Source organism: Haematobia irritans, chromosome 5 (assembly GCF_050003625.1).
Source record: "Haematobia irritans isolate KBUSLIRL chromosome 5, ASM5000362v1, whole genome shotgun sequence".
In the NCBI taxonomy this organism is placed as follows: Eukaryota; Metazoa; Arthropoda; class Insecta; order Diptera; family Muscidae; genus Haematobia; species Haematobia irritans.
The window spans coordinates 98,436,222-98,461,900 of NC_134401.1; the positions used below are offsets into that span (position 1 = coordinate 98,436,222).

The following is a 25,679-nucleotide window of genomic DNA, read 5'->3' on the forward strand; positions in this document are numbered from 1 at the left end:
AAAAATTAAAAACGAAAGTACAACAAATATGTTTGTCCAATAAACATAAATTAATTTTAGCATCAGTTTACCTCGGTCTTTATTTCTATTTATGACAGAATATAAAAATACAATAATTAAAAAATGCATAATTTTATATTAATTATATCTTTTTTATATTCTATAAATTAAATATTTATTTTTTCTAATGAGTATTTCAATTATAGCACACTGTAGATAATATCTTAATTATACTTTTAAATGCAAATTCATTTTGGTTGCTTCCAAATCCATGTAGTATTTACGATCGCTTCCAATAACCCAAATTACTGCCACACTTATTACAAATGACCTTTCGGCCTATTGATCGCCGAAGACAGCATTGGTACATGGATTTAATGGGAAACAATGGTAGACAACTAAAAGAGGGAGAAAAACAATTATGTAATATTTTCAAAAAAAGAAAAATAATATAACAATAATAATATGAAGCATATTTTCAAAATTATCGGAAATTTTTGAAAACAACAAACGTAATGGGAATTTAGTTATATGTCATCATTAGCTATTTGGTAATTAATGATAATGTTATGTCTCAATAATTTAAATCTTAGGTTTGTAAATACACTGTTCAACTCATGCGAGAAAAATGTGTCTACACACAGAGAAAAAGTATTTTCTTTATAGAAAATTCTGCCAAAATTTCATATCTATAGAAAATTTTGCCAAAATTTTATTTTTATAGAAAATTTTGCCAAAATTTTATTTTGACAGAAAATTTTGGTAAAATTTTATTTCTATAGAAAATTTTGGCAAAATTTTATTTTGACAGAAAATTTTCCCAAAATTGTATTTCCATAGCAAATTTTTCCAAAAGTTTATTTCTATAGAAAATTTTGCCAAAATTTTATTTCTCCAGAAATAAAAAAATTTATTTCTCTAGAAATAAAAAAAAATATTTCTATAGAAAATTTTGCCAAAATTTTATTTCTCCTGAAATAAAAAAAATTTATTTCTATACAAAATTTTGTAAATTTTTTTTCTATAGAAAATTTTGTCAAAATTTTATTTCTCCTGAAAATTTTGTCAAAATTTCATTTCTAGAGAAAATTTTGCCAAAATTTTATTTCTATAGAAAATTTTGTCAAAATTTCATTTCTATAGAAAATTTTGCCAGAATTTTATGTCTTCAAAACATTATGTTAAAATTTTATTTCTATAGAAAATTTTGTAAAAATTTTATTTCTATAGAAAATCCTGTCAAAATTTTATTATAGAAAATTTTGTCAAAATTTCATTTCTATAGAAAATTTTTCCAAAAGTTTATTTCTATAGAAAATTGTGCCAAAATTTTATATCTCCAGAAATAAAAAAAGTTATTTCTCTAGAAATAAAAAAAAAATATTTTTATAGAAAATTTTACCAAAATTTTATTTCTCCAGAAATAAAAAAAAAAAAATATTTCTCTAGAAATAAAAAATTTTATTTCTATAGAAAATTTTGTAAAAATTTTATTTCTCCAGAACATTATGTAAAATTTTATTTCTATAGACAATTTTGTCAAAATTTCATTTCTATAGAAAATTTTGCCAGAATTTTATTTCTATAGAAAATCCTGTCAACATTTTATTTCTATAGAAAATTTTGTCAAAATTTTATTTCTATAGAAAATCCTGTCAAAATTTTATTATAGAAAATTTTGCCAAAATTGCATTTCTATAGAAAATTTTTCCAAAAGTTTATTTCTATAGAAAATTGTGCCAAAATGTTATTTCTCCAGAAATAAAAAAATTTATTTCTCTAGAAATAAAAAAATTTATTTCTCTAGAAATAAAAAAATTTATTTATATAGAAAATTTTGCCAAAATTTTATTTCTCCAGAACATTATGTAAAATTTTATTTCTATAGAAAATTTTGTCAAAATTTCATTTCTATAGAAAAATTTGCCAGAATTTTATTTCTTCAGAACATTATGTTAAAATTTTATTTCTATAGAAAATTTTGTCAAAATTTTATTTCTATAGAAAATCCTGTCAAAATTTTATTAAAGAAAATTTTGTCAAAATTTCATTTCTATAGAAAATTTTTCCAAAAGTTTATTTCTATAGAAAATTGTGCCAAAATTTTATTTCTCCAGAAATAAAAAAAATTATTTCTATAGAAAATTTTACCAAAATTTTATTTCTCTAGAAATTAAAAATTCTATTTCTATAGAAAATTTTGCCAAAATTTTATTTCTCCAGTAATAAAAAAAAAAATTCTTTAGAAAATTTTGTCAAAATTTTATTTCTCCTGAAAATTTTGTAAAAATTTCATTTATATAAAAAATTTTGCCAAAATTTTATTTCTCCAGAACATTATGTAAAATTTTTTTTCTATAGAAAATTTTGTCAAAATTTTATTTCTATAGAAAAATTTGCCAGAATTTTATTTCTTCAGAACATTATTTTATTTCTATGGAAACTTTTGTCAACATTTTGTTTCTATAGAAAATCCTGTCAAAATTGTATTAAAGAAAATTTTGTCAAAATTTCATTTCTATAGAAAATTTTTCCAAAGTTTTTCTTTTTTTCCATAGAAAATTGTGCCAAAATTTTATTTCTCCAGAAATAAAAAAATTGTATTTCTCTAGAAATAAAAAAAAATATTTCTATAGAAAATTTTACCAAAATTTTATTTCTCCAGAAATAAATTTCTCCAGAATATAGAAAATTTTGTCAAAATTTTATTTCTATAGAAAATTTCGCCAAAATGTTATTTCTATAGAAAATTTCGCCAAGATTTTATTTCTATAGAAAATTTTGCCAATATTTGGTTTCTATAGAAAATTTTGCTACAATTTTATTTCTATAGAAAATCTTGTTAAAATTTTATTTCTATAGAAAATTTTGTCAACATTCTCTTTCTATAGAAAATCCTGTCAACATTTTATTTTATAGAAAATGTTGTCAAAATTTTGTTTCTATAGAAAATTTTGCTAAAATTAAAAAATTAATTGGATCAATAATTTTCGTGATTGAATCAGGTTTTGAGAACCATTTTTCTGCTTAACTATAGTTGTTATTTTTTCGGTTTCTTTTTTGTATTTGGTCTCACACTTCGAAAGATATTATAGGCCAAATAGCGCAAATTATTTTGAGGCCATTTGGTAGCAATTCAAGAATCAAGATTTCAGAAAAACCTCATATAGCACTTGAAATACCCAGCAAAAAAATTTGGAAGTTCTTCCAAAGGCACAACTTTAAAAGCACTTCCAGAAGATGCACTCCCAATGATGTTCTTTATTTTAACCACCCAGGAAGTTCTTTTAATTCATTTTTTCATACTTTTAGTGGGTAATTTTAACTTTTTTTGTTTCAAATAGGTTATAAACAGAGTAAAAATTCATAAAATGGTACAAATCATTTAAATTTTGTCGAAAAAAATGCTAAATTCAATATGAAAAAATTGCGAATTTTTGAAAATGTTTGAGGTCAAACGTTTCCGATAAGCGTTAAAATCCATTAAAAATTGTAAAAAATTATAAAAATTATTTATTTGACAAAATATCATACAATTTTTTAATTTAGATCCAAAATATTGAATTCGGATCACACCTAAAGAAGTGATGATTCCGTCCTATGACAAGCCCATGTTAAATTCATCGCTTCTGCGTCAATTTTGCACCACTTCCGGATCGAAAAAGAACATTTTCATTACTTTTTGGCGACTCTTTTTTTGCTGGGTAATAGAGGTAGATCCTCAAAATTAATTTTTTTTATTTCTATAAAAAACTTTGTCAAAATTTTATTTTCAAGAAAGTTTCGCCAAAATGTTATTTCTATAAAAAAAATTCGCCAAGGAATCAAAACCATCCCCATGACAGTGTAACATAATACTCTTGAAACCTGAAACTAAACATCTCCGAATTACTTCATATTTACAGAGGACGAGTATGGAGGTCATGACATTAATATTGGGTACCTGATCTATACACCCAGAAAAGGAATATGATTACCTCAAACATGTTTCAAGAGCAAAATGTAATTTTTGAATGGTGACCATGTAACATTTTTATCGCAACAATGTTATTTTCTTGGAAATTATGTATATGTTTTCGGAAAGCATTTTATGTTTGGTAACAAAACAACATTTTTGCGATAAACATGTTACGTGGTCACCACCCAAAAATAATATTTTGCTCTTGATGAGGTGATCATATTCCTTCTCTGCGTGTAGAAATTTGCTTAACTTTTCGAATATTGTAGTTAAGTTCTCCGATTTGTGTGAAATGTTCAGGGAAGGCTGAAGGTTGTCTAGAGACAATATTCGCTACTTTGTTTTTCGATATCTGGTTGGGATCCACTATATCTGGTAAGTGATCCACTATTCTTCTTTTTTTACGAATAATTGATCCCTAAACCCCTCCGATTTATATAAACTTTACAGAAGATGTGGGAGGATGCTATGAAATTGATATGGGGTACTTGGTCTTTTGATAACTGGACGGAGTAGGGGACCTCCCGGAGTAGGGGACCTCCCCGTTCGGACTCGGCTATAAAAAGGAGGTCCCTTGTCATTGCGCTTAACATGGAATCGGGCAGCACTCAGTGCTAAGAGAGAAGTTCACCAATGTGGTATCACAATGGACTGAATGGACTGAAACATCGGGCTGCCACCTAACCTAACTTTACCTAAGGTCAACTTGGTTTTAATAATACTGCAAAAATCTTCAAAATTAATGAAATCCTCTTGAAATTTCTTGACTTTTTGCATTTTGACTATAAAGCAAAAGAAAAAAACCAACAAGTATATACGTCCGTAAGTTCGGCCAGGCCGAATCTTATGTACCCTCTTCCATGGATTGCGTAGAAACTTCTACGAAAGACTGTCATCCACAATGGAATTACTTGGGTTGTGTTATCTTAAAACTTCTTAACATCGTTTTCTAAATTGTGAGTTAGTCCATACGTGGTATATATCAGACAAAAAAGTTATGTATAGGTAAGTCTACAAATAATTACGAATCGATATAAACTTTTTGCACGATACGTAGAGAGCCAGAATTGAAATATGGGGGTCGCTTATATGAGGGCTATATATAATTATGAAATTGGTATGGGCCAATTTTTGTGTGATTGGGGATCGATTTATCTGAGGGCTATATATAACTATAGACCGATATGGACCTAGTTAGGCATGGTTGTTAACGGCTATATACTAGCACAATGTACCAAATTTCAACTGACTCGGATGAAATTTGCTCCACAAAGAGGCTTCAAAACCAAATTTCGGGATCGGTTCATATGGGGGCTATACATGATTATGGACTGATATGGACCACTTGTTGTGTATGCAAGGCGGGCATGCTAACCATTGCACCACGGTGGCTCCCCATATATTAACACCACGTACCAAATTTCAACTGAATCAAATGAATTTTAGTCTTCCAAGAGGCTCCGGAGGTCAAATCTGGTGATCGGTTTATATGGGGGCTATATATAATTATGGGCCGATGTGGACCAATTTTTGCATGGTTATTAGAAACCATATATTAACATCATGTACCAAATTTCACCTGACTCGGATGAAATTTGCTCCTCAAAGAGGCTTCAAAACCAAATCTCTGGATCGGTTTATATGGGGGCTATACATGATTATGGACTGATATGGACCACTTTTGGCATGGTTGTTAAATATCATATACTACCACCACGTACCAAATTTCAACCAAATCGGATGAATTTTGCTTCTCCAAAAGGCACCGGAGGTCAAATCTGGGGATCGGTTTATATGGGAGCTATATATAATTATGGACTAATATGAACCAATTCCTGCATGGTTGTTGGATACCATATACTAACATCACGTACCAAATTTCAACCGAATCGGATGAATTTTGCTCTTCCAAGGGGCTCCGAGGATCAAATCTGGGGATCGGTTTATATGGGGCCTATATATAATTATGGGCCGATTTCGATCAATTTTTGCATGGGTGTTTGAGACCATATATTAGGTTTAGTAAGGTTAGGTGGCAGCCCGATGTATCAGGCTCACTTAGACTATTCAGTCCATTGTGATTCCACATTGGTGAACTTCTCTCTTATCACTGAGTGCTACCCGATTCCATGTTAAGCTCAATGACAAGGGACCTCCTTTTTATAGCCGAGTCCGAACGGCGTTCTACATTGCAGTGAAACCACTTAGAGAAGTTTTGAAACCCTCAGAAATGTCACCAGTATTACTGAGGTGGGATAATCCACCGCTGAAAAACTTTTTGGTGTTCGGTCGAAGCAGGAATCGAACCCACGACCTTGTGTATGCAAGGTGGGCATGCTAACCATTGCACCACGGTGGCTCCCCATATATTAAGACCACGTACCAAATTTCAACTGAATCAGATGAATTTTGGTCTTCCAAGAGGCTCCGGAGGTCAAATCTGGTGATCGGTTTATATGGGGGCTATATATAATTATGGACCGATGTAGACCAATTTTTGCATGGTTATTAGAGACCATATATTAACATCATGTACCAAATTTCAGCCGGATCGGATGAAATTTGCTTCGCTTTGAGTCTTCGCAAGCCGAATCGGGGGATCGGTTTATATGGGGGCTATATATAATTATGGACCGATGTGGACCAATTTCGCATGGTTGTTAGAGACCATATACTAACACCATGCACCAAATTTCAGCCGGATCGGATGAAATTTGCTTCTCTTAGAGGCCTCGCAAGCCAAATTTGGGGGTTCGTTTATATGGGGGCTATACGTAAAAGTGGACCGATATGGCCCATTTGCAATACCATCCGACCTACATCAATAACAACTACTTGTGCCAAGTTTCAAGTCGATAGCTTGTTTCGTTCGGAAGTTAGCGTGATTTCAACAGACGGACGGACGGACATGCTCAGATCGACTCAGAATTTCACCACGACCCAGAATATATATACTTTATGGGGTCTTAGAGCAATATTTCGATGTGTTACAAACGGAATGACAAAGTTAATATACCCCCCCTTCCTATGGTGGAGGGTATAAAAAACGTTTAAAAATAGGAAATTTTTTGAAAATTTTATTTAAAAAACATCTTTTACTGCGAACATAAAGGACTTTTATAGGACATGAAGAATAAAGCAAAAAAATAATGAATAAATTAACATTTCTTCCCTAGAATCATGTATGCAAAACAGAAATTTTAAAAAGAATTGTGTCTTTAAGGGACCCTTACTTCAATTTTCCGCTTCTTTGGCAAAATCTTTAGTGTTAGCCAAAATATTTGGAACTGAACATGATTTTCTCAGTGTACATGCTAGAAGGCTCCAACGATAGCCACTTGTGGCTTTCCAGCCAAATATACATATAACAATCACACTACTACGCTTGAATCGATCAAGGATCGTTTGTAAGCTTGTAAACAATAAATTGAAATATCGCTGGAATAAATATGTCTGCTGTCTGTATGCTGCAATCTGTTGCAATTCAGTCACATTGTTTTTTTTATCATGTTGCAATTAGACAATTATTTTGGTTACCATTTTCCAAAATTAAACCACATTTTCTTTTGTTTTTTTTAGGTGTATAAGCAACAAATTTTATAATTAGTCAACGATGCAAATTTTTTCAGTGTATGCTTATATGTCATGTAATTGACTACTTACCACGATAATAATGTTTCAAATCGAACACTATCTGTATCCAAACGTTGATGGCAATCGGGACAATACATTTGACGTAGACAACTGATATTTGGACTATCGATTTGTTTTTTATCGACATCTTCATCACTGCCATTACCTTTGATACCTCCAATTGTGGCATATTTTGGATGAGATGTAATTCGCTTCGCTAAGAAGGTACGATCTTTGAGATCATTGATGCTAAAGGATTTACTAAGACAGGCAACTTCATGTAAGAGTTTCGACGAAGAATTCATTTCACCAGCTATCTTCGACAAATCGGAGGAACTTAAATTAACTTCGATCATTTCTTTGTCGTCTAGCATGGTGGATTTTTTAAGAACTTAAGCACTATCACTATATAGGATTGGATTGAGTAGCTCCTCGATGCAATAATGTTGAGGATTGAGTGTTAAATATTTGAATGCTTTTTATGGGCCCTTCAGTTTATCGGTTAATTGAATTTCGATTAAAACCCTGAGAGTAACTCCGTTTGCCGTGACCCAATTTAATTTAAAGCGAAGCGTTTTTTGCCTGTGCGATCTATCTTTTATGACGAATCTTTTACGTTTGATTTAAGTTGTTCGTCTCAAATTCAAAGTCAATGCAGAACAACTGAATTTTATGAAAATCACAAAAGCCATTGACTTAAACCGGTCGTTTGACCATTGGTAAATTGTTTTCAAATTCAACAAAAAAAACTGTTTACCACAATAATGGCACCGGGGCAGAGGCTACAACAAAAACAATCGACCTTATTATCGGTGCTAAAGTGGAGTCGGAGTTATTGTTTGAGTTCGTTGGGTTTGAAATCAACCAAGTTAACCGTTAACTTTATTCATGACCCTCCCCCCATATTACCAACAACATGTGTATAACTATGTATGTGAGTGTGAATATTCTCTCACTTTCCGTTTTTGTTTTGGTTGCATAGCCCATTTTACGGCAAAGTGCATTTGTGTTTAGCCGTTTAATATGCGTAATGTGCTTTTAAAAAATAGGTAGATGAAGAGAGTATCGTTGTTAGTTCGAATATAATAAGCTTTTAATGGTAACAGTTTGAATAGGTAAAGCGTTATTGAATTTGTAAAAATTTATTTATCGCATGAAATACCTAAATAATTTTACTTGTAGCATTGATAAATATATTTTTTATTGCATGCGATACAATTTTTAAAACACTTGAGTTGCGGATAACGAAGTCCGTACACTGTTAGAAAAATATGTTTTTCATATGTTCCGATATAAACAAAATGTGTTTCGGGCACAATTTTAAAACACAATATATTTAAGTTCAAACATGTAATGTTCCTAAACTAACACTAAATGTTTGGGACATCTATGTTAATATGTTAGAATATATTATGTTTGGGGCATGAATGTTTAATAAAAATCATATGTGTGGATGCAAACATATATAAATTTACAAATTTCGACTAAACATACATATGTTGTTATATTTTATTCAAAGCGACAGAGAGAGTGTAGAGAAAGAAATAAAGATGGAAACCGGGAGAGTTGACAAAAGATATCAACATAACACAGCGAAAGAATCAAAAGAGAACAATTTCTGTGAAACCGCTTGTATGTTGTTTCGGAAAACTGTTTTATGATAAGGCCAAAAATTTGATATGCTTAAGTCTAAATATTATTTAATTTGAATAAAGGGAATAGACATTCGGAACCAAGAGAATAGACATTTGACAAACAAACGGCATATGTTTTCGCCTTGAGAGCAGCATTTTATGTATGTGTGGACATGTGTTTTGTTTATCATTTTGGCATTATGGGCACAATTTTTTTCTTGGTTCGTTAAAAGAAATCAGGGGTCTTCATAAAAATGACGAAAGGGCATTATACTCTTTTTAGAGTTGGGACAGTAAAATGAAATAAGGAGGAAATAGTGAAAAATTACACAGTAAAATGTATAAAAACAAAGTTTAGTTCCTCTTTATTAATAAGTAGTCCACGAGGAGTTGACGGACACCTTCAAATATAAAAGCGGGCATTAAGTTCGAGTTTTTCAGCTAAAACAATTTAAAAAGATTATTTTCTTTAAAATGAATTATTAAAGAAAAATAAAAGGCATTTTAGAGCGATGGTGTTAAATGCTAGTAAAAAAACTGTTCACACATAAATAAATTTATGTTTATATTATAAAATTATGTATGTATGTTTATACTCGACCCCACGTTCTTCTTTTGTTAGTTTTTGAATTCTTTCCAAATTTTAAAGTTTTGTACAAAAACAGTTTTTTATTACAAAATTGTTATTTTTGCAATAAAAAAATAATATTTTATCCAAAAATCAGTCAATTTCGTTTATATCAAGCACATTTGGAAGTTTCATTATAAAAATTTAATGTAGTATAAATATATATGTGTAAATTAAAAAAAAAAAAAAAAAACAAGTATATACGGCCGTAATTTCGGCCAGGCCGAAGCTTATGTACCCTCCACCATGGATTGCGTATAAACTTCTAATGAAGAATGTCATTCACAATCGAATTATTTGGGTTGCGGTAACACTTGCCGATGGCAAGGTATCTTAAAACTTCCTAACACCGTAATATATACCACATAGTCCATACGTGGTATATATTAAACTAAAAAGGCCGATTAAATACGTATATAAATATGTTTAAAGTTTCTATAGAAATAAAATTTTGACAAAATAAAATTTTGGCAACATTTTCTATAGAAGTAAAATTTCAAAAAATTTTCTATAGAAATAAAATTTGGAAAAAATTTTGTATAGAAATAAAATTTTGACAAAATTTTTTATAGAATTAAAATTTTGACAAAATTTTCTATAGAAATAAATTATTTTTGGCTCGAGTGGCAACCATGATTATGAACCGATATGGACCAATTTTTGTGTGATTGGGATCGGCTACATATAACTATAGACCGATATGGACAAATTTCGGCATGGTTATTAGCGGCCTTATACTAACACCACGTTGCAAATTTCAACCGGATCGGATGAATTTTGCTCCTCCAAGAGGCTCCGGAGATCAAATCTGGGGAACGGTTTATATGGGGGCTATATATAATTATGGACCGATATGGACCAATTCTTGCGTGTTTGTTAGAGACCACATTCTAACACCATGTTCCAAATTTCAACCGTATCGGATGAATTTTGCTCCTCCAAGAGGCTCCGCAAGCCAAATCGGGGGATCGGTTTATATGGGGGTTATATGTAATTATGAACCGATATGGACCACTTTTTGCATGGATGTTAGAGACCATATACTAACACCATGTATCAAATTTCAGCCGGATCGGATGAAATTTGCTTCTCTTAGAGCAATCGCAAGCCAAATTTGGGGGTCCGTTTACATGGGGGCTATACGTAAAAGTGGACCGATATGGACCAATTTTTGCATGGTTGTTAGAGACCATTTTCTAACACCGTGTACCAAATTTCAGCCGGATCGGATGAAATTTGCTTCTCTTAGAGCAATCGCAAGCCAAATTTGGGGGTCCGTTTATATGGGGGCTATACGTAAAAGTGGACCGATATGGCCCATTTGCAATACCATCCGACCTACATCAACAACAACTACTTGTGCCAAGTTTCAAGTCGATAGCTTGTTTCGTTCGGAAGTTAGCGTGATTTCAACAGACGGACGGACGGACATGCTCAGATCGACTCAGAATTTCACCACGACCCAGAATATATATACTTTATGTGGTCTTAGAGCAATATTTCGATGTGTTACAAACGGAATGACAAAGTTAATATACACCCATCCTATGGTGGAGGGTATAAAAATTTACAAAACAAAAATGGTTCTAAGTACTTTATTATCTTAAAACATGATAATGCAACGTATATAACCTAGAAAATAAATTTGTATTACCACCACGGTTGCCACAGTTGGTAGAATTGTACCAAAAATAGTATTTTTATACCCTCCACCATAGGATGGGGGTATATTAACTTTGTCATTGTCGTTTGTAACACATCGAAATATTGCTCTAAGACCCCATAAAGTATATATATTCTGGGTCGTGGTGAAATTCTGAGTCGATATAAGCATGTCCGTCCGTACGTCCGTTCGTCCGTCTGTTGAAATCACGCTAATTTCCGAACGAAACAAGCTATCGACTTGAAACTTGGCACAGGTTGTTGTTATTGATGTAGGTCGGATGGTATTGCAAATTGGACATATCGGTCCACTTTTACGTGTAGCCCCCATATAAATGGACCTCCAAATTTGGCTTGCGATTGCTCTAAGAGAAGCAAATTTCATCCGATCCGGCTGAAATTTGGTACATGGTGTTAGTATATGGTCTCTAACAACCATGCATAAATTGGTCCATATCGGTCCATAATTATATATAGTCCCCATATAAACCGATCCCACGATTTGGCTTGCGGAGCCTCTAAGAGAAGCAAATTTCATCCGATTTGGCTGAAATTTGGTATATGGTGTTAGTATACGGTCTATAACAACCATGCTAAAATTGGTCCATATCGGTCCACTTTTACGTATAGCCCCCATATAAACGGACCCCCAAATTTGGCTTGCGATTGTTCTAAAAGAAGCAAATTTCATCCGATCCGGCTGAAATTTGGTACATGGTGTAAGTATATGGTCCCTAACAACCATGCCAAAATTGGTCCATATCGGTCCATAATTATATATAGTCCCCATATAAACCAATCCCCCGATTTGGCTTGCAGAGCCTCTAAGAGAAGCAAATTTCATCCGAATCGGCTGAAATTTGGAACATGGTGTTACTATATGGTCTCTAACAACTATACAAAAATTGGTCCACATCGGTCCATAATTATATATAGCCTCCATATAAATCGATCCCACGATTTGGCTTCCGGAGCCTCTAAGAGAAGCAAATTTCATCCGATCCCGCTGAAATTTTGTATATGGTGGTAGTATATGGTCTCTAATGAACATGCAAAAATTGGTCCACATCGGTCCATAATTATATATAGCCCCCATATAAACCGATCACCAGATTTGACCTCCGAAGACTCTTGGAAGACCAAAATGCATCTGATTCAGTTGATATTTGGTACGTGGTGTTAATATATGGTCTCAAATACCCATGCAAAAATTGGTCGAAATCGGTCAATAATTATATATAGCCCGATGGTGTTAATATATGGTCTCAAATACCCATGCAAAAATTGGTCGAAATCGGTCAATAATTATATATAGCCCCCATATAAACCGATCCCCAGGTTTGACTCCGGAGTCCCTTGGAAGAGCAAAATTCATCCGATCCGGCTGAAATTTGGTACTTGTTTTTAGTATATGGCCCTAAAAACCATACAAAAATTGGTCCACATCCGTCCATAATTATATATAGCCCCCATATAAATCGATCCCCCGATTTGGCTTCCGGAACCTCTAAGAGAAGCAAATTTCACCCGATCCGGCTGAAATTTTGTATATGGTGTTAGTATATGGTCTCTAATGAACATGCAAAAATTGGTCCACATCGGTCCATAATTATATATAGCCCCCATATAAACCGATCACCAGATTTGACCTCCGAAGCCTCTTGGAAGACCAAAATTCATCTGATTCAGTTGATATTTGGTACGTGGTGTTATATATGGCCTCAAATACCCATGCAAAAATTTGTGGAAATCGGTCAATAATTATATATAGGCCTTATATAAACCGATCCCTCCGGAGCCCCTTGGAAGAGCAAAATTCATCCGATACGGTTGAAATTTGGTACGTGATGTTAGTATATGGTATCCACCAACCATGCAGAAATTAGTTCATATCAGTCCATAATTATATATAGCACCCATATAAACCGATCCCCAGATTTGACCGATCTGGTTGAAATTTGGTACGTGGTGGTAGTATATGATATTTAACAACCATGCCAAAAGTGGTCCATATCACTCCATAATCATATATAGCCCCCATATAAACCGATCCCGAGATTTGGTTTTGGAGCCTCTTGGAGGAGCAAATTTCATCCGAGTCAGTTGAAATTTGGTACATTGTGCTATGGCCGTTAACAACCATGCCTAACTAGGTCCATATAGGTCTATAGTTATAGATAGCCCTCAGATAAATCAATCCCCAATCACACAAAAATTGGTCCATATCAAGTTCATAATTCTATATAGCCCCCATAAAAGCAACCCCCATATTTCAATTTCCATGTCGATTCGTAATTATTTGTAGACTTACCTATACATAAATTTTTTGTCTAATATATACCACGTATGGATATATGTTAAGAAGTTTTAATATACCACAACCCAAGTAATTCGATTGTGGATGACAGTCTTTCGTAGAAGTTTCTACCCAATCCATGGTGGAGGGTACATAAGATTCGGCCTGGCCGAACTTACGGCCGTATATACTTGTTTTTTGTTAAATCTCTATAGAAATAAAATTTTGGAAAAAGTTTCTATAAATAATTTTTTTTTTTGAGAAATTTTTCTATAGAAATAAATATTGATAATAAATTCTATAGAAATAAAATTTTGAGAAAAAATTCCATAGAAATAACATTTTGAGAAAATTTTTATAGAAATAATATTTCGAAAAAAAAAATTCTATAGAAATAAAATGTTGACAAAATTTTCTACAGGAATAAAGTTTTAACAAAAATTTCTATAGAAATATTTATTTGGTAGATTTGTGGTAATTTGTGGAAATCTTCAAATTTTGTTAGATTTTTGTTTGGCGCGAGTGTTATTATCACACATTGTTAAAGGTCAAGCCTTGCCGGCTTCTAATTTTCTCCTCTAGAGCCACCAAAATATAAAAATTATTACAAATTGTGTTGAGTGAAAATGTCCCTATATTGTGGCCCTACGTCCCTACAAGACGCTAAATATTAGAAAAAACCTACATATAGGGAATTTCCCCTACTTCTAACAACACTGGCTGTAATTGATATTGCACCTACGGAGTTAGTATGTTATGCCACTAATATTGAGCCCATTATTAAAAACGAGAAAATCGTTCAATTAGTGTGGGTAATAAATCCAAATTTGTAAAAATCGAGCAATATTCTTATGTAAGAGCAACAAGTACGTATAAATACGATCGCCTAGAACATCAAAATTTGAAATTTGAGTAACATTGGTTAATAAATAATAGTACTATGGCCAAATTTGCATATATATGGAAGCTATATCTAAATCTAAATCTGCATAATATTTTGCGGGTTTGATTAATACCACAAAAGGTTACCTTTGGGAGCCACCGTGGTGCAATGGTTAGCATGCCCGCCTTGCATACACAAGGTCGTGGGTTCGATTCCTGCTTCGACCGAACACCAAAAAGTTTTTCAGCGGTGGATTATCCCACCTCAGTAATGATGGTGACATTTCTGAGGGTTTCAAAGCTTCTCTAAGGGGTTTCACTGCAATGTGGAACGCCGTTCGGACTCGGCTATAAAAAGGAGGTCCCTTGTCATTGAGCTTAACATGGAATCGGGCAGCACTCAGTGATAAGAGAGAAGTTCACCAATGTGGTATCACAATGGACTGAATAGTCTAAGTGAGCCTGATACATCGGGCTACCACCTAACCTAACCTAACCTTGTGCAAGATTTGAGTAAGATCAGTTAAGAAATGAGGCCTGTATGGTCAAACATAAGGTTATTAGGGGCGAATTTTTCAAAATCGGGCGATACATATATGGGAGCTATATCTACATCTGAACCGATGAAATTTTGCACATATAGTTAGTACTATAGAGGATTGGATCTAGCCAACTTTGAGTAAGATCGGTTAATAAATAAGGGTTCTATGGCCAAATTTGGGAAAATCGGGCTATATATATGGGAGCTATAGCTAAATCTGAACAGATTTCGTTGATTTTTTGCACATAAAGTTAGTGCTATAGAAGATTACATTTAGCCAACTTTGAGTAAGATCGGTTGATAAATAAGGGTTTTGTGGCCAAATTTGGGAAAATCGGGCGATACATATATATGAGAGCTATATCAAAATCTGAACCGATTTAGATGAAATTTTGCAGACTTGAAGACCGATGGAAAAGATTACCTTTTGCCAAATTTGGTGACGATCCGTGTGAAAACAAACGCAATGTGACCCCATTTGTCGAAATCGGGCGATACATATATATGGGAGCTATATCTAAATTTGATCCGATTTCTTCCAAATTCAATAGTGTTTGTCCTTGTTCCCAAAAAACCCCCTGTACCAAATTTCGTCAAAATCGGTTATAATTGCAAACGGAATCCTGTGAACAACAAATACATGGACAGACGGACGGACTAGATCGACTCAGGAGGTGATTCTAAGTCAATCGGTCTGAAATCAATATTTTTGGTAGGCACATTTTTTGGCAGATCAAACTTATTATACCCTGACCACTATGTGGTTTAGGATATAAAAAAATACACAAAAAAAAATATAATCAGAAAATACATAATCTATGTTTTTTTTCATTCAATTTATAAAATTAATCTTGGAATATTGAGTCGTTCCATTAAATTGTCTTGTAAATTGTATATCTTTGAAGTAAAGTAAATTTTCCATAAAGCACAGAAAAACATTTTTGATTTAAAGAAATATACCCATATTCATAACAATTTACTAACAGTTTATGGAAGGAATTTGTAATGGGAATAGTAGTAATAGTAGTAGGTTTAAAATTTACGTTAACATTTTTGAATATGTTGGATAATCGTTTTAACTTAGATATGGAATTTTGTATTAAATATAAAAATGTTTCTAATACAGACTAGGTTAGGTGTTATATATAAATATATAATAACTAGGTTCCTATAATAAACAAGTATAAACGGCCGTAAGTTCGGCCAGGCCGAATCTTATGTACCCTCCACCATGGATTGCGTAGAAACTTCTACTGAAGACTGTTATACACAATCGAAATAATTGGGTTGTGGTATCTTAAATCGTTTTCTAAATTGTGAGTTAGTCCACACGTGGTATATATTAGACAAAAAGGTATGTAAGTCTACAAATAATTACGAATCGATATGGACTTTTGCACGGTACGTAGGGAGCCAGAATTGAAATATGGGGGTCCCTTATATGGGGGCTATATACAATTATGAACTTGATATGGACCAATTTTTGTGTGATTGGGGATCGATTTATCTGAGGGCTATAGACCGATATGGACCTAGTTAGGCATGGTTGTTAACGGCCATATACTAGCACAATGTACCAAATTTCAACTGACTCGGATGAAATTTGCTCCTCAAAGAGGCTTCAAAACCAAATTTCGGGATCGGTTCATATGGAGGCTATACATGATTATGGACTGATATGGACCACTTTTGGCATGGTTGTTAAATATCATATACCACCACCACGTCCCAAATTTCAACCAGATCGGATGAATTTTGCTTCTCTACAAGGCACCGGAGGTCAAATCTGGGGATCGGTTTATATGGGGGCTATATATAATTATGGACTGATATGAACCAATTCATGCATGGTTGTTGGATACCATATACTAACACCACGTACCAAATTTCAACCAAATCGGATGAATTTTGCTTCTCCACAAGGCACCGGAGGTCAAATCTGGGGATCGGTTTATATGGGGGCTATACATAGTTATGGCCCGATTTCGACCAATTTTTGCATGGGTGTTTGAGGCCATATATTAACACCACGTACCAAATATCAACTGAATCAGATGAATTTTGGTCTTCCAAGAGGCTCCGGAGGTCAACTCTGGCGATCGGTTTATATGGAGCTATATATAATTATACACCGATGTGGACCAATTTTTGAATGGTCATTAGAGACCATATACTAACACCATGTACCAAATTTCAGCCGTATAGGATGAAATTTGCTTCTCTTAGAGGCTCCGCAAGCCAAATCTGTGTTCGGTTTATATGGGGCTATATATAATTATGGACCGATATGGACCAATTTTTGCATGGCTGTTGAAGACCATATAGTAACACAATGTACGAAATTTCAGCCGGATCGGATGAAATTTGCTTCTCTTAGAGGCTCCGAAAGCAAATCGGGGAATCGGTTTATATGGGGGCTATATATAATTATGGACCGATGTGGACCAATTTTTGCATGGTTGTTAGAGACCATATACTAACACCATGTACCAAATTTCAGCCGGATCGGATGAAATTTGCTTCTCTTAGAGGCTCCGCAAGACAAATTGGGAGATCGGTTTATATGGGGGCTGTATATAATTGTTGACCGATGTAGACCAATTTTTGCATAGTTGTTAGAGACCATATACTAACACCATGTACCAAATTTCAGCCGGATCGGATGAAACTTTCTTCTCCTAGAGGCTCCGCAAGCCAAATCTGGGGATCGGTTTATATGGGGGCTGTAGTAAGTTCGGCCGGGACGAATCTTAAATACCCACCACCATGAATCAAATATAATAGTTTCCTTTGAAAACTCTTCGTCGGTGCGGGTATCTTGATAATATATGTAGGATTTAAGGGCGTTTGATGACAGATATTCTCCCAAGCAGATCAATTCAATCAGTACACTTCCCGAAGACAAATTTAAAGATTCTACCTATGAATACTAGATCAGATTCTGGATTTATAAGAACCAATTTTGTTTGAATTTTAGATAAATCATAAATATATCGTGTAAATGATGAAAAAAACCTTGATTTGAAATCTTAAATCCGTAGATTTTTACCGCCATTATTTAAATTATAACGAGGAGTAAAATCTGGAAATTTTACTTTTAGTTTCAAGCAATTTATATGATAAGTGCTCCTGCTATACCCTCAAGATGTGAAATCGGTCGATCAGACATTGATCGATCGACCGATTTCACATACATAATGGACCGGTAGAAATAAATGCGATACAAATTTTTGAGGGTCTAAAATACCAGTATTTTTACATTTTCAGGCAAAGCGGATAAAAACTACAGATTCTAGCAGCCTAAGAAATAAATCCGGGAGGTAGGTCTATATGGGGGCTATACCAAAATATGGACCAATACTCACAATTTTTGACACACCTCTTAATGTTCCTCAAATACCTCTAAAATTCCAATTTCAGACAAATTGGGTAAAAACTACAAAATCTAAAATCGGGCGATCAGTCTATAAGGGGGCTATACCAAAACATGGACCGATACGGATCATTTTAGACATACCTCTTTATGGTCCTAACATACCTCTAGATTTCTAATTTCTGGCAAATTGGATAAAAACTACGGATTCTATAGGTCCAAGAAGTAAATTTGGGAGATCGTTGTAGCCCAACGAAACATGGACCGATACACTAAAACTTCGACCGATACTCCCCATTTGACATACCAATTTGTGGTCTTAAAATACCTCTAGATATTCAATTTCAAGCAAATCGGGTAGAAAATGCAGTATCTAGACGCCGAAGAAGTAAAATCGGGAGATCGGTCCATATGGGGGCTATACCAAAACATGAACCGATACTGCTCATTTTCGGCACACCTATTTCTGGTCATCATATAACTCTAGATTTCAAATTTCAGGCATATCGCATAGTAAATACAGTTTCTAGAAGCCCAAGAATTAAAATCTGGAGATCGGTCTATATGGGGGCTGTACGAAAACATGGACCGATACTAACCATTTTCGACACACCTCTTAATGGTCCTAAAATACCTCTAGATTTCAGGCAAATTGGATAAAAAATACAGTTTCTGATATATATGAGAGGTATATATAAATCTGAACGGATTCCAGCCAAAATTGGAATGGGTATCCAAAAAGTTAAGTTTACTCCGTGTGCAAAGTTTCAAGTAAATCAGAGCAAAACTTTAGCTTCTGTGGTCATATGAGTGTAAATCGGTGAAAGATATATATGAGAGCTATATCTAAATCTCAACCGATTTCAACCAAATTTGGCACACTTTACGACAAGTTGAAATCAGAGAAAACTCAAGCTTCTGGAGCCATACGTATATGTGGGAGCTACATCTAAATCTGAACCGATTTCTTCCAAAATCAATAAATTTCTATTTTGCCTCAAAACGTACTTGTACATACGTACTTGTGTCAAATTTGAAGTCGATTGAACACAGAAAAAATTTTCACGAAAATTTTTCCAATTAAAGTCATAATTGAGCTTTAAAAAATATTCAATTAAAAATTTAATAGATTCAAAAATTTTTTAATTGAAACTAAAAGCAATCACAAAAATTAGTAGTATAAATTAATTTATTAATTGGATCAATTAATTTTTTGACTTTCAATTAATTTTTTAATTGATACTATAATTTTTGTGATTGAAGGCATTTCAATTAAAAAATTAATTGGATCATTAATTTCGTGATTGAATCAGATTTTTGTTTGTGAACTAAAAGTGCGACCTAGAATTTGGTCACAAAAATTTGTTTACAGACGGACGGACATGGCTAGATCCACTTAGACGTCGGTCCTCGGTATTATTGCCAAAGATACCATGTGTCTTTGTCTCCTTCTGGGAGTTGCAAACATATGCACTAATACCCTGGTATTAAAAAAAAAAAAACTTTTTACTTTGAAGAACCTGTTTTAATTGTTAATATATAATTTTAATTCCCTACTAAAAATGTCTTTATTTTAAATAAAACTTATCGTTGGCTCAGAATCAATACCAAAATCCTTAAGTCTAAATTATGGATTCAAATGCAAAAGAAAAATGTACATGCGGCCTTGTATTCGGCCCGCCCGAATCTTATGTACCCTCCACCATGGATTTCGTAGAAACTTCTACTAAAGACTGTCATCCACAATCAAATTACTTGGGTTGTGGTAACTTTTCACTGTCGTACAGAAAATTTCTAACAATTTTTAAGAAATTTTCTACGGTTAGATAAAATCATTAATTTGGTTTTTATTCCACTTTTGCGTCAAACGATCTAGCGACGTCCGTCTGTCTGTCTGTTGTAATCACGCTACAGCGTGCAAAAATGAAGCTATCGTTCTGAAAGTTTGCACACATTCGTTTGTTGTCTGCAGGGAGCCACCGTGGTGCAATGGTTAGCATGCCCGCCTTGCATACACAAGGTCGTGGGTTCGATTCCTGCTTCGACCGAACACCAAAAAGTTTTTTAGCGGTGGATTATCCCACATTTCTGAGGGTTTCAAAGCTTCTCTAAGTGGTTACACTGCAATGTGGAACGCCGTTCGGACTCGGCTATAAAAAGGAAGTCCCTTGTCATTGTGCTTAACATGGAATCGGGCAGCACTCAGTGATTAGAGAGAAGTTCACCAATGTGGTATCACAATGGACTGAATAGACTAAGTGAGCCTGATACATCGGGCTGCCACCTAACCTAACCTTGTTGTCTGCAAGCAAGTCAATTTCGCAGTTGGATTATATTGGTCCAGTGTTTGCTATAGCCTCCATATAACCCGATGCCCACCTCACATATGTAGGGTCATAGATTTAATCCTAATTTCGACCAAACAACAAAAAGTTTTGCAACGGTCGATTATCCCCTCTTAGAACACCGTTCCGACATGTCATTGAGTTACATATAGAATCGGGCAGCACTGAGTCATAAAAGAGGAGTTAACCTCTGTGGTACACAATGGACTGAATAATCTAAGTGTGCCTGACATATTAGGATGCCACTATACCTTACCTAATCCGATTCCCCGATTTGGTTTCTGGAATATCTAGACAACGGAATTTTTTTCAATTTTGCTGAAATTGGAAATCTACAAGTGTTTAGTCCAGGTTTTGGGAAGTCCTCATATGGATCATTCACCCAATTAGATTTTTGAATTTTAGACAGCGAAATTTTTCTCTGATTTGTCTGAAATCAGAAATCTGGAGGTATTTTAAGTTGATAAATTGGTGTGCCCAATATCTATGATATGTATCGTTTAATTTTTTGGTATAACCGCCATATAGATCGATAGGATACGCATCATATAGTTGTCGAGACATGCCAGAATAAGAGAATACACAATCAATTGAGGCAATGCGGGCCGAGTTGGATGTATGGGCACGGGAAACACATAAAGCGACACATGTGGACCTATGCAACGGTCGGAAGGTAGAAGAAAATACTATCACTCAGGCATATAAGAAAATTCTGAAGAACTACTCAAGGAACATAGGACGACAGTATTGAGGTCCGTGGTATTAATGAACGGACATCTAGAATTGAGAGCACATGTGCGCCGAATAGGAGCAGCAGAGGATACTGCATGTAGGACCTATTTTGAAGATGATGAGACCTTGGAAAACTACCTTTTTCACTTGCCTGTCTTTACAAGTCAAAGAGCTAATCAGATCGGTGACGAAGTGATTCGAAAACTGGCTCAGATTGGCGGGCTTAAGTGTATGTCAGCCGACATGAGACAGTGCGATTTAAATCCTCTTTTCAACATAACCCCACAATGTGTCATTTACCATTGCACCTTCTAACCCGATCGATGACGCATGACTTTACTGATCAATATTTTCGTTGTTATAGGGTAGCCAAACGTTGTGTCCATTCATTATTCAAATCAACATGCCGATTCTGGCCAACATCAAAAGTCGATTAGTCGATTTTCAAAAATATCAAAAGTAGATTAATCGACTTATAAAAAGTTATAAACGTATTTTTGCATGTTCTCTAAATAAGTGTCATGGCTGACCTTATTCCGACCAAGAGCGCCCAGGACCGTCCAATAACATGATTTCTATACTCTTTATTTCTCTATAGCAAATATAACTAGAGCACTTCATAACATTTCAAGTTTAACAAAAAGATGAGTTGTTATATTAAAAATATTGCGAATACGAATTCAGTTTATGGTCACATTGACGTAAAATAATCTACCATGTACTATCTATTTAATTATATTAAACTTCAATATTAATATTTATTTTGCTAGTTGTCATCAGTGTTCTTCTTAACCTCAAACCACATAGATTGTGTTGATGATAATGAACTATCGATAAGATAAATTCCAACAATGCCTGTTATTCCCATCATACTATACCCTATCGTCGAAAAGGTGTTAGAGTAGATTAAGATTTGTTCAAAATATAAGGTTTTTTTTTTACAACAACTAAAAACTAAACTTTATTCCCATACTGCCAAACCCATGTTGCTAGAACTATTTATTTAGATTCCAATTATTTTTGCGCCATTTGATTACAAAAAGATTACTTAACATGTTATGTTGTCAAAATCACCATGCTGTTTTGAGATTTGATAACAAAAAATGTTTGTAAGAAAAAAACTGACACTTCCAATCCAAAATATTTAGCTGGGTTCCTCACTGAGTTCTTAGCATCGACAGTACTCCTATTGAGATCATCGTTGTTGCAGTTGCACCACAGAGATCTGCAGATCTTTAGTCCCTCGTATGAGTTCTTCTTAACTGATATCTTTGTATCTATTGTGCCTGTACTGATATATTCGGATTTAACATACATATGCTTCACTGTTTTCTCCGGAACTATAAAACCTCAATTGAGATCTTCTACAGTATCTACAGTTATTCCACTAAGGTCACCAATTCCCCAACTCGAATTTCGGATTAATATTTCCTTCACTTAGTTCATTCCGCTCTATATTTCACCCACTGAGTTCTTAGCACCGACAGTACTTCCACTGAGATCGACAATTGTAAGATCGGAGTTAGTACTGACCCACAGAAATCTACGGGTCTACAGGCCCTCCTCCTAATTATCCGTAACCGTGAGTCCTACGGTCCTATAGTCCTTAGGACCGAAAATCCCTCCACTGAGTTATTTTAATTTCGGATCCATAGTTCTTCTTATAAATTCAGAATCTGATATAGTCTTCATAGGTAAAATCTTTACATTTATCTGTGAGAAGCGTACTGGTTGAACTGATCTGCTTGGGAAAATATCTGTCATCAAACTCCCCTGAAATTTTCAAAGGAAATTATTATATTTGATTCATGGTGGTGGGTATTTAAGATTCGGCCCAGCCGAGCTTACTTCTGTATACGAGGGCAGCTCGGAAACTTCTTAGCCTAGCACAAAAAGTGCCGTATAAACAGAAAAAAGTTAAGTGTTTTGGAAACTTCCATCTCTGTTATGAACACATGTTAAATTTTGTTTCGATCTGGCAACTCCTTCATATAGAAACAGGTGTTCAAAACAGACGCATCCGCAATTTTTTTACAATGGAAAAATTAGAAATGCGTGCTGTCATTAAATATTTACATAAAAAAGTTTTATCGGGACAAGAAATTCATAATGATATGGTGAATGTGTTAGGTGAAAGTGCTCCTTCATATGCAACAGTAAAAAATTGGGTTGCTGAATTTAAACGTGGTCGTACAAGCTTTGAAGATGAACCACGTAGTGGACGTCCAAAACCAGCAACAGAAATTGTAGCCAAAGTGCATGATATGATATTAAATGATCGACGAATAAAAGTGCGTGAAATTGCTATATTATGGGCATCTCAAATGATCGAGTCCATTTAATTTTGCATGAAGAACTACAGATGAAAAAGCTTTCTGCAAGATGGGTGCCGCATTTGTTAACAGTCGATCAAAAACGCATAAGAATGAACATTTCTCGTTTTAAGCGAAATAAAGTGGATTTTAAGCGTCGTTTCCTAACTGTTGATGAGACATGGATCCACCACTATACTCCAGAGACAAAAGAACAATTCACACAATGGACTGAAGCTGGAGGAAGTGCCCCAAAGAAGGCAAAAACAATTCAATCGGCTGGTAAGGTTATGGCAACGGTTATTTTATTGATTGACTATCAGCAAAAGGGTAAAACAATAAATTCAGAGTACTATGGCAACCTTTTGGATCAATTAAATGTACAAAGTCGAGAAAAACGTCCTGGCTTACAACACAAAAAAATTATTTTTCATGAAGACAACGCACCAGCGCACAAGAGTGTTTTAACAATGGCTAAAATCAACGAATTAAAGTACGAGTTGCTTGACCACGCACCAAAATCAACGAATTAAAGTACGAGTTGCTTGACCACGCACCTTATTCTCCTGATTTAGCTCCCAGTGATTTTTACTTGTTCCCAAATCTAATAAAAAATAAAAAATAAAATTCCTTGCTGGCAAGCGTTTTACCCCAAATGAACATGCAATTACAGTTGTAAATCACTATTTTGAAGACCTTGAGGAAAATTATTTTAATCAAGGGATAGAATTGCTAGAAAAGCGTTGGACTAAGTATATTGAAGTTTCAGAAGATTATATTAAAAAAAAATATTTTTGAAAAACTAACTATTCTCTTTCATTGATAGGCTAAGAAGTTTCCGAACTGCCCTCGTATACTTGTTTCTATACTGAATTTGAATTTCATCCAATCCATTCGACTATGCATAATTTCCTACATTGTCGATATTAAGCGATTTCCTCCATTATACCTCCGAAGACATAATTGTCACATAAGTTCAAAGGTTGATATAATCTGTTGCGGCAATTCTTATTTGCAGTCAATGGTAGAGGATATTCAAAAATCGGTCCTTCGAACATTCTGACCTTGTTTATTTTGATTTCATTTTCTATTGCGCAATGAAACGGTTAATTACGCCATTTTTCATTAACCAATTGACTTGACATATTCCATTAACAATTAAACGAATAATTCAGTAGAAATATCATTTCTATTACTATACCTCCTATTCCATTAGAGGATAAACATTAGTTTTATTATTTACATATTGGCAACCCTTAGTTCTACTCTTGTCGTTAAAATTCGTTAAAATTTCCATTAACAATTAAACGAATAATTCAGTAGAAATATAATCTCTATTACTATACCTCCTATTCCATTAGAGGATAATCACTAGTTTTATTATTTACATATTGGCAACCCTTACTTCTACTCAACACACAAACTCTGTGATCGGCACATATCGACTGCAATACAATAGCATGTGCGTGTGTGTGCTATCATTTACGATATGGTTAGATCGTACTGTATGACAAATGTTGGAGAGAACAAAACCAGCACACGCAATAACACCCACCACCCCACTTTATACAACAACAACAAGTACTACAGCGAGAGCATTAGCGCTTAACATGTAGTTAAGTGGTGCAGTCAAAAAGGGGGAGATGGGGGACCACAATTGATATATACAACGATGTGAGTACA

At 34.1% G+C, this 25,679-nt stretch overlaps 1 protein-coding gene across 1 annotated transcript; it reads right to left on the reverse strand.

Annotated features, from left to right (window-relative positions):
* Positions 1–229: 229 nt before the first annotated feature.
* On the reverse strand, positions 230–8,187 carry LOC142241701 (uncharacterized). The gene is made up of 2 exons (XM_075313489.1): positions 7,622–8,187; positions 230–398 (listed from the first exon to the last, which is right to left on the reverse strand). Exons 1-2 carry the CDS (start codon positions 7,963–7,965, stop codon positions 281–283), a joined length of 462 nt encoding a protein of 153 aa, XP_075169604.1. The 5' UTR covers positions 7,966–8,187; the 3' UTR covers positions 230–280.
* Positions 8,188–25,679: the final 17,492 nt, after the last annotated feature.